This window comes from Lampetra fluviatilis, unplaced genomic scaffold, assembly GCF_964198595.1.
Source record: "Lampetra fluviatilis unplaced genomic scaffold, kcLamFluv1.1 SCAFFOLD_210, whole genome shotgun sequence".
NCBI lineage: Eukaryota > Metazoa > Chordata > Hyperoartia > Petromyzontiformes > Petromyzontidae > Lampetra > Lampetra fluviatilis.
Genome location: NW_027621145.1, coordinates 60,001 through 73,422, shown reverse-complemented (window position 1 = coordinate 73,422; position 13,422 = coordinate 60,001). Strand labels below are relative to the sequence as shown.

Sequence of the window (13,422 nt, the reverse complement as noted above, 5' to 3'; positions counted from 1 at the left end):
AGTGGTTAGCGCGCTGCGCTATGAACCCGGCGACCCGGGTTCGATTCCCGCTCACGGCAAACACCGGCGACGATTATCTGAACCGGTCCCGGGCCTCCCCTAGGTCGACTCAGCCTCAAATGAGTCACCTGGTGTGGTGTGTAGTAAACATCGCCACTGGGGAGACAAAGGCGGCCGGGCGTGGTGCTGGCCACCCCCCCCTCGTGTGCCACAGTGCCGGCCTTCATAGGTGCTCGCTAACAGCACTTGCCCCTACAGTCTGTTGAGGCTACACGGGGGATCTTTGTCTTTGTACTGTGTGTGTCACTGTGTGTGTACTGTGTGTGTGTATACTGAGTGTGTACTGTGTGTGGGTGTGTACTGTGTGTGTAGTGTGTGTGTGTACTGTGTGTGTGACTATGTGTGTACTGTGTGTGTGTACTGTGTGTGTGTACTGTGTGTGTATACTGAGTGTGTACTGTGTGTGGGTGTGTACTGTGTGTGTAGTGTGTGTGTGTGTGTACTGTGTGTGTGTACTGTGTGTGTATACTGTGTGTGTACTGTGTGTGTGTACTGTGTGTGTATACTGAGTGTGTACTGTGTGTGTGTACTGTGTGTGTATACTGAGTGTGTACTGTGTGTGGGTGTGTACTGTGTGTGTAGTGTGTGTGGGTGTGTACTGTGTGTGTATACTGAGTGTGTACTGTGTGTGGGTGTGTACTGTGTGTGTAGTGTGTGTGGGTGTGTACTGTGTGTGTGTGACTGTGTGTGTACTGTGTGTGTGTACTGTGTGTGTACTGTGTGTGTACTGTGTGTGTACTGTGTGTGTGTAGTGTGTGTGGGTGTGTACTGTGTGTGTGTGACTGTGTGTGTACTGTGTGTGTACTGTGTGTGTACTGTGTGTGTGTAGTGTGTGTGGGTGTGTACTGTGTGTGTGTGACTGTGTGTGTACTGTGTGTGTGTACTGTGTGTGTACTGTGTGTGTACTGTGTGTGTGACTGTGTGTGTGTACTGTGTGTGTGTACTGTGTGTAGTGTGTGTGTGTGTGTACTGTGTGTGTGTACTGTGTGTGTCACTGTGTGTGTACTGTGTGTGTGTACTGTGTGTGTGACTGTGTGTGTGTGTACTGTGTGTGTGTACTGTGTGTGTAGTGTGTGTGTGTGTGTACTGTGTGTGTGTACTGTGTGTGTGACTGTGTGTGTACTGTGTGTGTACTGTGTGTGTGACTGTGTGTGTACTGTGTGTGTGTGCTGTGTGTGTGTACTGTGTGTGTGTACTGTGTGTGTGTGTACTGTGTGTGTGTACTGTGTGTGTAGTGTGTGTGTGTGTACTGTGTGTGTGTACTGTGTGTGTGTACTGTGTGTGTCACTGTGTGTGTACTGTGTGTGTGTACTGTGTGTGTGTACTGTGTGTGTGTACTGTGTGTGTCACTGTGTGTGTGTGTACTGTGTGTGTGTACTGTGTGTGTGTGTGTACTGTGTGTGTCACTGTGTGTGTGTGTACTGTGTGTGTCACTGTGTGTGTGTGTACTGTGTGTGTGTACTGTGTGTGTAGTGTGTGTGTGTGTGTACTGTGTGTGTGTACTGTGTGTGTAGTGTGTGTGTGTACTGTGTGTGTGTACTGTGTGTGTGTACTGTGTGTGTCACTGTGTGTGTACTGTGTGTGTGTACTGTGTGTGTGACTGTGTGTGTACTGTGTGTGTGTACTGTGTGTGTGTACTGTGTGTGTAGTGTGTGTGTAGTGTGTGTGTGTGTGTACTGTGTGTGTGTACTGTGTGTGTGTACTGTGTGTGTGTGTACTGTGTGTGTGACTGTGTGTGTACTGTGTGTGTGTACTGTGTGTGTGTACTGTGTGTGTACTGTGTGTGTACTGTGTGTACTGTGTGTGTGTACTGTGTGTGTGACTGTGTGTGTACTGTGTGTGTGTACTGTGTGTGTGTACTGTGTGTGTCACTGTGTGTGTACTGTGTGTGTACTGTGTGTGTGTACTGTGTGTGTCACTGTGTGTGTACTGTGTGTGTCACTGTGTGTGTCACTGTGTGTGTATACTGAGTGTGTACTGTGTGTGTCACTGTGTGTGTCACTGTGTGTGTACTGTGTGTGTCACTGTGTGTGTCACTGTGTGTGTACTGTGTGTGTGTACTGTGTGTGTGTCACTGTGTGTGTATACTGAGTGTGTACTGTGTGTGTCACTGTGTGTGTCACTGTGTGTGTACTGTGTGTGTGTCACTGTGTGTGTCACTGTGTGTGTACTGTGTGTGTGTACTGTGTGTGTGTCACTGTGTGTGTCACTGTGTGTGTACTGTGTGTGTGTACTGTGTGTGTATACTGAGTGTGTACTGTGTGTGTCACTGTGTGTGTGTCACTGTGTATGTACTGTGTGTGTCACTGTGTGTCACTGTGTGTGTGTACTGTGTGTGTGTATACTGAGTGTGTACTGTGTGTGTCACTGTGTGTGTCACTGTGTATGTACTGTGTGTGTGTCACTGTGTGTGTGTCACTGTGTGTGTGTCACTGTGTGTGTGTGTGTCACTGTGTGTGTGTGTGTCACTGTGTGTGTGTGTCACTGTGTGTGTGTCACTGTGTGTGTGTCACTGTGTGTGTGTGTGTCACTGTGTGTGTGTGTGTCACTGTGTGTGTGTGTCACTGTGTGTGTCACTGTGTGTGTGTGTCACTGTGTGTGTCACTGTGTGTGTGTGTGTGTCACTGTGTGTGTGTGTCACTGTGTGTGTCACTGTGTGTGTGTGTGTGTCACTGTGTGTGTGTGTCACTGTGTGTGTGTCACTGTGTGTGTGTGTCACTGTGTGTGTCACTGTGTGTGTGTGTCACTGTGTGTGTGTGTCACTGTGTGTGTGTCACTGTGTGTGTCACTGTGTGTGTGTCACTGTGTGTGTCACTGTGTGTGTGTCACTGTGTGTGTGTCACTGTGTGTGTGTGTCACTGTGTGTGTGTCACTGTGTGTGTGTCACTGTGTGTGTGTCACTGTGTGTGTGTCACTGTGTGTGTGTGTCACTGTGTGTGTGTCACTGTGTGTGTGTGTCACTGTGTGTGTGTCACTGTGTGTGTGTGTCACTGTGTGTGTGTCACTGTGTGTGTGTCACTGTGTGTGTGAGTCTCAGTCCCAGGGTTCTTCCTCATCACCACCACCAGAGGCGCTGGCAGCAGCTGAAGGGTTCACGGAGCCGTGGAGAGAGGCAGAGCCCTGCACACACACACACAGTGACACACACACACACAGTGACACACACACACACAGTGACACACACACACACAGTGACACACACACACAGTGACACACACACACACAGTGACACACACACACAGTGACACACACATACAGTGACACACACAGTGACACACACACACAGTGACACACACAGTGACACACACACACACAGTGACACACACACACACCTAGACACACACACACACACACAGTGACACACACACACACAGTGACACACACACACACAGTGACACACACACACACAGTGACACACACACACACAGTGACACACACACACACAGTGACACACACACACACAGTGACACACACACAGTGACACACACACACAGTGACACACACACAGTGACACACACACAGTGACACAGTGACACACACAGTGACACACACAACAACAACCGCCATTCGCCACTAAGTGGCGGTGACGTCACCACGACGCTTGTGCCAGGCCAAGTGCACCTTGAGGCCACGTGAAGTGTCGAACGCCCGCTGGCAGGAGGTCACGGGGCAGACCCAGGTGCCACGGGTCGACTGACCGAGATGACCGAGATGACTGGCTGATGCACCACCTGTGCCCCCTACTGTGCCAACTCGCTGTGCTTTAGCCACCCGGCGCTCCGCTCGTTGTTGTGAGCGTCGCTCCTCCGCCCTCCGTTGTTGTTGGAGGGCGACTGCCTCCAACTGCCCAGTAGCGTCCTTCACGAGCCTCCTCCACTGAGGCCGATCTTGACGCCGCTGGTACCAGTCATCGGCAAGTCCACTCAGCTCCACGTCCTCCTGTACCACGTCACTCCATCTCTTCTCTAGCCCGTGCCGCGCCCGTTTAGCCCCCTCGATCCGGCCGAACAAAAGCTGTTTGGGCATGCGGTGGCTGGGCATGCGGGCTACATGACCCAGCCAACGCAGCCTTGCCTGCCGGAGGAGCTCACCGATGGGACTTTGCCCAGATCTTTCAAGGATTTGTGAGCTCCTCACACAATCCAGCCTGCAGGTTAAACCCAGGATGGATCGTAGGCAGGCCAGCCTCAATGTTTCCAACCGGCGAAGATGCTCCACTAGGGGGGTCCACGTTTCGCAAGCGTAGAGAAGGGAGGGAATGACCGTGGCCGAGAAGACCTGAAGCTTCGTGCGGAGCGACAGACCAGGTAGCTTCCACACAGCAGCGTTACGCAACCGATGAAAAGATATTGCCGCTCGACTGATTCGGAGTGAGACCTCTGCTGTTAAACCGGAGCCCGTCATGAGCACACTGCCCAGGTATGGGAAACTCTCCACTCTCTCCACAACTGCCCCATCACCGATTGGGAGTTGTGGGGGTGGAGTGTCCGATGGTACAAAATACCCAGGCAGGTGCTTAGTTTTGGTGGGGCTGATGGTAAGGCCCCACCTCTTAGTGGCAAGCTCCAGTCTCAGCAGCAGCGTCTCCAACTCCTCCTCTGAATGAGCAGCTATTACCAAATCATCGGCATACATAACGTGGTTGACCAATAGGGAGCCATCCCTTGATCGCACCCGGGCGTCGATCAGCCTCCCATTATATCTGTACCAAATGGAAATTCCCCCGGTACAGCTATTGAAGGCTTCACGAACCATGCGGTCGAAATAGATGTTAAATAATGTGGGAGCCAGAGGACATCCCTGTCGCACCCCAAGGTGTACAGGGAAAGGCTCCAACTCCCGGCCACGTAGTTTTACCCGGGCCCGCTCACCACCATGAAGGTCCTTCATGATCGTGAGCAGAGGGTCAGGGACTCCGAAAGCACGAAGAACAACCAAGAGCCCGGGCCTACTGATGGTATCATAGGCCTTGACCAGGTCAATAAAGCAGAGATGTAGGTCTTGTTGGAATTCCCTACACCTCTGCTGGAGCAGACGGACAGAAAACATGGCATCTGTGCCGGACCGCCCTTTCCTGAAACCGCATTGGGGCTCCGCAAGCCTCTCCTCAGCATGCCTAGCAAGGCGATGTTGAATAATCCTTGCCAGGACCTTTCCCGGCCTCACACTGAGGAGTGAGATGCCCCTGTAGTTGTTACAGTCTGTGCGGTCCCCCTTCTTAAAGAGGGGGACCACCAGGGCATCCTTCCAGTCCTGCGGAACCCGTCCAGTGGTCCAGACTGTTGTTATGATGTCATATAGGGCAGTCTGTGCACAAACGCCACCCTCCCTGTGTGTGTCACTGTGTGTGTGTGTCACTGTGTGTCACTGTGTGTGTGTGTCACTGTGTGTGTGTCACTGTGTGTGTGTGTCACTGTGTCTGTGTGTGTCACTGTGTGTGTGTCACTGTGTGTGTGACACTGTGTGTCACTGTGTGTGTGTGTCAGTCTGTGTGTGTGTGTCTGTGTGTGTCACTGTGTGTGTGTGTGTGTCACTGTGTGTGTGTCACTGTGTGTGTGTGTCACTGTGTGTGTCACTGTGTGTGTGTGTCACTGTGTGTGTGTGTCACTGTGTGTGTGTGTCACTGTGTGTGTGTCACTGTGTGTGTGTGTCACTGTGTGTGTGTGTCACTGTGTCTGTGTGTGTCACTGTGTGTGTCACTGTGTGTGTCACTGTGTGTGTCACTGTGTGTGTGTCATTGTGTGTGTCACTGCGTGTGTGTGTCACTGTGTGTGTGTGTCACTGTGTGTGTGTGTGTCTCTGTGTGTGTGTGTGTCTATCTATGTGAAACTGTGTGTGTGTCACTGTGTGTGTCACTGTGTGTGTGTCACTGTGTGTGTGTGTCACTGTGTGTGTGTCTCTGTGTGTGTGTGTCTATCTATGTGAAACTGTGTGTGTCTGTCTGTGTCTATGTGTGTGTCTATGTGTGTGTGTCTATGTATCTATGTGTGTGTGTCACTGTGTGTGTGTCTGTGTGTGTGGGGAGTGGTGGGTGTAGTGGTTAGCGCGCTGCGCTATGAACCTGGCGACCTGGGTTCGATTCCCGCTCACGGCCAACACCAGTGACGATTATCTGAACCGGTCCTGGGCCTCCCCTAGGTCGACTCAGCCTTAAATGAGTACCTGGTGCGGTGTGTAAACATCGCCACTGGGGAGACAAAGGCGGCCGGGCGTGGTGCTGGCCACCCACCCCTTCGTGTACCGTTCCGGCCTTCATAGGTGCTCGCTAACAGCACTTGCCCCTACAGTCTGTTAAGGCTACACGGGGGATCTTTGTCTTTGTCTGTGTGTGTATGTATCTATGTGTGTGTCTATGTATGTGTGTGTGTCTATGTATGTGTTTGTGTGTGTGTCTATGTGTCTGTGTGTGTGTCTATGTATCTATGTGTGTGTGTCTATGTATGTGTCTGTATCTATGTGTGTGTGTCTGTGTGTCTCTCTGTGTGTGTGTCTATGTGTATGTGTGTGTGTATGTATCTATGTATGTGTCTGTGTGTGTGTCTGTGTGTGTGTCACTGTGTGTGTGTCACTGTGTGTGTGTCACTGTGTGTGTGTCACTGTGTGTGTGTGTCACTGTGTGTGTGTGTGTCACTGTGTGTGTGTCACTGTGTGTGTGTGTGTCACTGTGTGTGTGTGTGTGTCACTGTGTGTGTGTGTGTCACTGTGTGTGTGTGTGTCACTGTGTGTGTGTCACTGTGTGTGTGTGTCACTGTGTGTGTGTCTGTGTGTGTGTCACTGTGTGTGTGTGTCACTGTGTGTGTGTGTCACTGTGTGTCACTGTGTGTGTGTGTCACTGTGTGTGTGTGTCACTGTGTCACTGTGTGTCACTGTGTCTGTGTGTGTCTGTGTGTGTGTGTGTCACTGTGTGTGTGTCACTGTGTGTGTCACTGTGTGTGTGTGTCTGTGTGTGTGTCACTGTGTGTGTGTGTCACTGTGTGTGTGTGTCACTGTGTGTCACTGTGTGTGTGTCACTGTGTGTGTGTCACTGTGTGTCACTGTGTGTGTGTGTGTCACTGTGTGTGTGTGTGTGTCACTGTGTGTGTGTGTGTCACTGTGTGTGTGTGTGTCACTGTGTGTGTGTCACTGTGTGTGTGTGTCACTGTGTGTGTGTCTGTGTGTGTGTCACTGTGTGTGTGTGTCACTGTGTGTCACTGTGTGTGTGTCACTGTGTGTGTGTGTCACTGTGTGTCACTGTGTGTGTGTGTCACTGTGTGTGTGTGTCACTGTGTCACTGTGTGTCACTGTGTCTGTGTGTGTCTGTGTGTGTGTGTGTCACTGTGTGTGTGTGTGTCACTGTGTGTGTGTGTCACTGTGTGTGTGTGTCACTGTGTGTGTGTGTCACTGTGTGTGTGTGTCACTGTGTGTGTGTGTCACTGTGTGTCACTGTGTGTGTGTCACTGTGTGTGTGTCACTGTGTCACTGTGTGTGTGTGTGTCACTGTGTGTGTGTGTCACTGTGTGTGTGTGTCACTGTGTGTGTGTCACTGTGTGTGTCACTGTGTGTGTCACTGTGTGTGTGTCACTGTGTGTGTGTGTGTCACTGTGTGTGTGTCACTGTGTGTGTGTGTCACTGTGTGTGTGTGTCACTGTGTGTGTGTCACTGTGTGTGTGTCACTGTGTGTGTGTGTCACTGTGTGTGTGTGTCACTGTGTGTGTGTCACTGTGTGTGTGTCATTGTGTGTGTGTGTGTGTCATTGTGTGTGTGAGTGTGTCACTGTGTGTCACGTGCCTGTGTGTGTGTCACTGTGTGTGTCACTGTGTGTGTCACTGTGTGTGTGTCACTGTGTGTGTCACGTGCCTGCCTGCGGACGTCACGTGACGAGAAAGTCCCTCCAACTCCTCCAAACGAAGTCCCCACGGCGCCACGAGCCTCCTCCTCCAGCCACGGTGGGACATCCTGCCCTGCCTGATAGACACACAGTGAGACACACATAGACACACAGTGACACACACAGTGAGACACACAGCCCCACGAGCCTCCTCCTCCAGCCACGGTGGGACATCCTGCCATGCCTGATAGACACACACACACACATAGACACACAGTGACACACACACAGAGAGACACATACACACACACAGTGACACACACACACAGTGACACACACACACACACAGTGAGACACACAGTGAGACACACACACAGTGAGACACACACACAGTGAGACACACACACAGTGAGACACACACACAGTGAGACACACAGTGAGACACACAGTGAGACACACAGCCCCACTAGCCTCCTCCTCCAGCCACGGTGGGACATCCTGCCCTGCCTGATAGACACACACACACACACATAGACACACAGTGACACACACAGTGACACACACAGTGAGACACACATAGACACACAGTGACACACACACACAGTGACACACACACACAGTGACACAGTGAGACACACAGACACACAGTGAGACACACAGTGAGACACATAGACACACACACACAGTGACACACACAGTGAGACACAGACACACAGTGACACACACAGTGAGACACACAGCCCCACTAGCCTCCTCCTCCAGCCACGGTGGGACATCCTGTCCAGCCTGATAGACACACAGTGAGACACAGTGAGACACACAGTGAGACACAGTGACACACACAGTGACACACACAGTGAGACACATAGACACACACACAGTGACACACAAACACAGTGACACACACAGACACACACACAGTGACACACACACAGTGACACACACAGTGACACACACAGTGACACACACACAGTGACACACACAGTGACACACACACAGTGACACACACACAGTGACACACACACAGTGACACACACACACACAGTGACACACACAGTGACACACACAGTGACACACACACAGTGACACACACAGTGACACACACACAGTGACACACACACAGTGACACACACAGTGAGACACAGACACACAGTGACACACACACAGTGAGACACACAGCCCCACTAGCCTCCTCCTCCAGCCACGGTGGGACATCCTGCCCTGCCTGATAGACACACAGTGAGACACACAGTGACACACACAGTGACACACACACAGTGACACACACACAGTGACACACAGTGACACACACACAGTGACACACACAGTGACACACACACACAGTGACACACACACACAGTGACACACACACACAGTGACACACACACACAATGACACACACACACAGTGACACACACACACAGTGACACACACACACAGTGACACACACACACACAGTGACACACACACACAGTGACACACACACACAGTGACACACACACACACAATGACACACACACACAGTGACACACACACACAGTGACACACACACACAGTGACACACACACACACAATGACACACACACACAGTGACACACACACACAATGACACACACACACAGTGACACACACACACAGTGACACACACACACAGTGACACACACACACAGTGACACACACACACAGTGACACACACACAGTGACACACACACAGTGACACACACAGTGACACACACACAGTGACACACACAGTGACACACACACACAGTGACACACACAGTGACACACACAGTGACACACACAGTGACACACACACACAGTGACACACACAGTGACACACACAGTGACACACACAGTGACACACACAGTGACACACAGTGACACACACACACAGACACACACACACAGTGACACACTCACAGTGACACACACACACAGTGACACACACACAGTGACACACTCACAGTGACACACGCACACACACAGTGACACACACACAGTGACACACGCACAGTGACACACGCACACACACAGTGACACACACACACACAGTGAGACACACAGTGAGACACACAGTGAGACACATAAACACACACACACAGTGAGACACACAGTGAGACACACAGTGAGACACACAGTGAGACACACACACAGTGAGACACACAGTGAGACACACACACAGTGAGACACACACACAGTGAGACACACAGTGAGACACACAGTGAGACACACAGTGAGACACACAGTGAGACACACAGTGAGACACACACACAGTGACACACACAGTGAGACACATAAACACACACACACAGTGACACACACACAGTGAGACACACACACACAGTGACACACACAGTGAGACACACACACAGTGAGACACACAGTGAGACACACAGTGAGACACACAGTGAGACACACAGTGACACACAGTGAGACACACAGTGAGACACACACACAGTGAGACACACACACAGTGACACACACAGTGAGACACACACACAGTGACACACACACACAGTGAGACACACACACAGTGACACACACAGTGAGACACACACACAGTGAGACACACACACACACAGTGACACACACAGTGAGACACACAGTGAGACACACAGTGAGACACACAGTGACACACACACACAGTGAGACACACAGTGAGACACACAGTGAGACACACAGTGAGACACACAGTGACACACAGTGACACACACAGTGAGACACACACACAGTGAGACACACAGTGAGACACACAGTGAGACACACAGTGAGACACACAGTGAGACACACAGTGACACACACAGTGACACACACACAGTGACACACACAGTGAGACACACAGTGAGACACACAGTGAGACACACAGTGACACACACACAGTGACACACACACAGTGAGACACACAGTGACACACACACAGTGAGACACACAGTGAGACACACAGTGACACACACAGTGACACACACACAGTGACACACACAGTGAGACACACAGTGAGACACACAGTGAGACACACAGTGACACACACACAGTGACACACACACAGTGAGACACACAGTGACACACACACAGTGAGACACACAGTGAGACACACAGTGACACACACAGTGACACACACACAGTGACACACACAGTGAGACACACAGTGAGACACACAGTGACACACACAGTGACACACACACAGTGAGACACACAGTGAGACACACAGTGAGACACACAGTGACACACACAGTGAGACACACAGTGAGACACACAGTGAGACACACAGTGAGACACACAGTGAGACACACAGTGAGACACACAGTGAGACACACAGTGAGACACACAGTGAGACACACAGTGACACACACAGTGACACACACACACACACACACAGTGAGACACACAGTGAGACACACAGTGAGACACACAGTGAGACACACAGTGAGACACACAGTGAGACACACAGTGAGACACACAGTGAGACACACAGTGAGACACACAGTGAGACACACAGTGAGACACACAGTGAGACACACAGTGAGACACACAGTGACACACACAGTGAGACACACAGTGAGACACACAGTGAGACACACAGTGAGACACACAGTGAGACACACAGTGAGACACACAGTGAGACACACAGTGACACACACAGTGAGACACACAGTGAGACACACAGTGAGACACACACACAGTGAGACACACAGTGAGACACACAGTGAGACACACAGTGACACACACAGTGAGACACAGTGAGACACACAGTGACACACAGTGACACACACAGTGAGACACACAGTGAGACACACAGTGAGACACACAGTGAGACACACAGTGAGACACACAGTGAGACACACAGTGAGACACACAGTGAGACACACAGTGAGACACACAGTGAGACACACAGTGAGACACACAGTGAGACACAGTGAGACACACAGTGAGACACACAGTGAGACACACAGTGAGACACACAGTGACACACACAGTGAGACACAGTGAGACACACAGTGACACACACAGTGAGACACACAGTGAGACACACAGTGACACACACAGTGAGACACACAGTGAGACACACAGTGAGACACACAGTGAGACACACAGTGAGACACACAGTGAGACACAGTGAGACACACAGTGAGACACACAGTGAGACACACAGTGAGACACACAGTGACACACACAGTGAGACACAGTGAGACACAGTGAGACACACAGTGAGACACAGTGACACACACAGTGAGACACACAGTGAGACACACAGTGAGACACACAGTGAGACACACAGTGAGACACAGTGACACACACAGTGAGACACACAGTGAGACACACAGTGAGACACACAGTGACACACACAGTGAGACACACAGTGACACACACAGTGAGACACACAGTGACACACACACAGTGAGACACACAGTGAGACACACACACAGTGAGACACACACAGTGAGACACACAGTGAGACACACACACAGTGAGACACACAGTGAGACACACAGTGACACACACAGTGAGACACACAGTGAGACACACACACAGTGAGACACAGTGAGACACACAGTGAGACACACAGTGAGACACACAGTGAGACACAGTGAGACACACAGTGAGACACACAGTGAGACACACAGTGACACACACAGTGACACACACAGTGAGACACACAGTGAGACACACAGTGAGACACACAGTGAGACACACAGTGAGACACACAGTGAGACACACAGTGAGACACACAGTGAGACACACAGTGAGACACACAGTGAGACACACACACAGTGAGACACACAGTGAGACACACAGTGAGACACAGTGAGACACACAGTGAGACACACAGTGAGACACACAGTGAGACACACAGTGAGACACACAGTGAGACACACAGTGAGACACACAGTGAGACACACAGTGAGACACACAGTGAGACACACAGTGAGACACAGTGAGACACACAGTGAGACACACAGTGACACACACAGTGAGACACACAGTGAGACACACAGTGACACACACAGTGAGACACAGTGAGACACACAGTGAGACACACAGTGACACACACAGTGAGACACAGTGAGACACACAGTGAGACACACAGTGAGACACAGTGACACACACAGTGAGACACACAGTGAGACACACAGTGAGACACACAGTGACACACACAGTGAGACACACAGTGAGACACACAGTGACACACACAGTGAGACACACAGTGAGACACACAGTGACACACACAGTGAGACACAGTGAGACACACAGTGAGACACACAGTGAGACACAGTGACACACACAGTGAGACACACAGTGAGACACACAGTGAGACACACAGTGACACACACAGTGAGACACACAGTGAGACACACAGTGACACACACAGTGAGACACACAGTGAGACACACACACAGTGAGACACAGTGAGACACACAGTGAGACACACAGTGAGACACACAGTGAGACACAGTGAGACACACAGTGAGACACACAGTGAGACACACAGTGACACAGTGAGACACACAGTGAGACACACAGTGAGACACACAGTGAGACACACAGTGAGACACAGT

The 13,422-nt window shown here is 51.0% G+C and overlaps 1 protein-coding gene across 1 annotated transcript in view; it reads right to left on the bottom strand.

Annotated features, from left to right (window-relative positions):
* Positions 1 to 1,343: 1,343 nt before the first annotated feature.
* The window catches only part of DDX4 (DEAD-box helicase 4), a gene marked incomplete at its 5' end in the record, with an annotated part of 70,260 nt that continues 58,181 nt past the window's right edge, over positions 1,344 to 13,422 (bottom strand). The window contains 2 exons of the mRNA XM_078885251.1: positions 1,344 to 3,180; positions 7,897 to 8,004. Coding sequence (XP_078741377.1) covers positions 3,094 to 3,180; positions 7,897 to 8,004 — 195 coding nt within the window. The remainder of the gene's footprint in view (positions 3,181 to 7,896; positions 8,005 to 13,422) is intronic.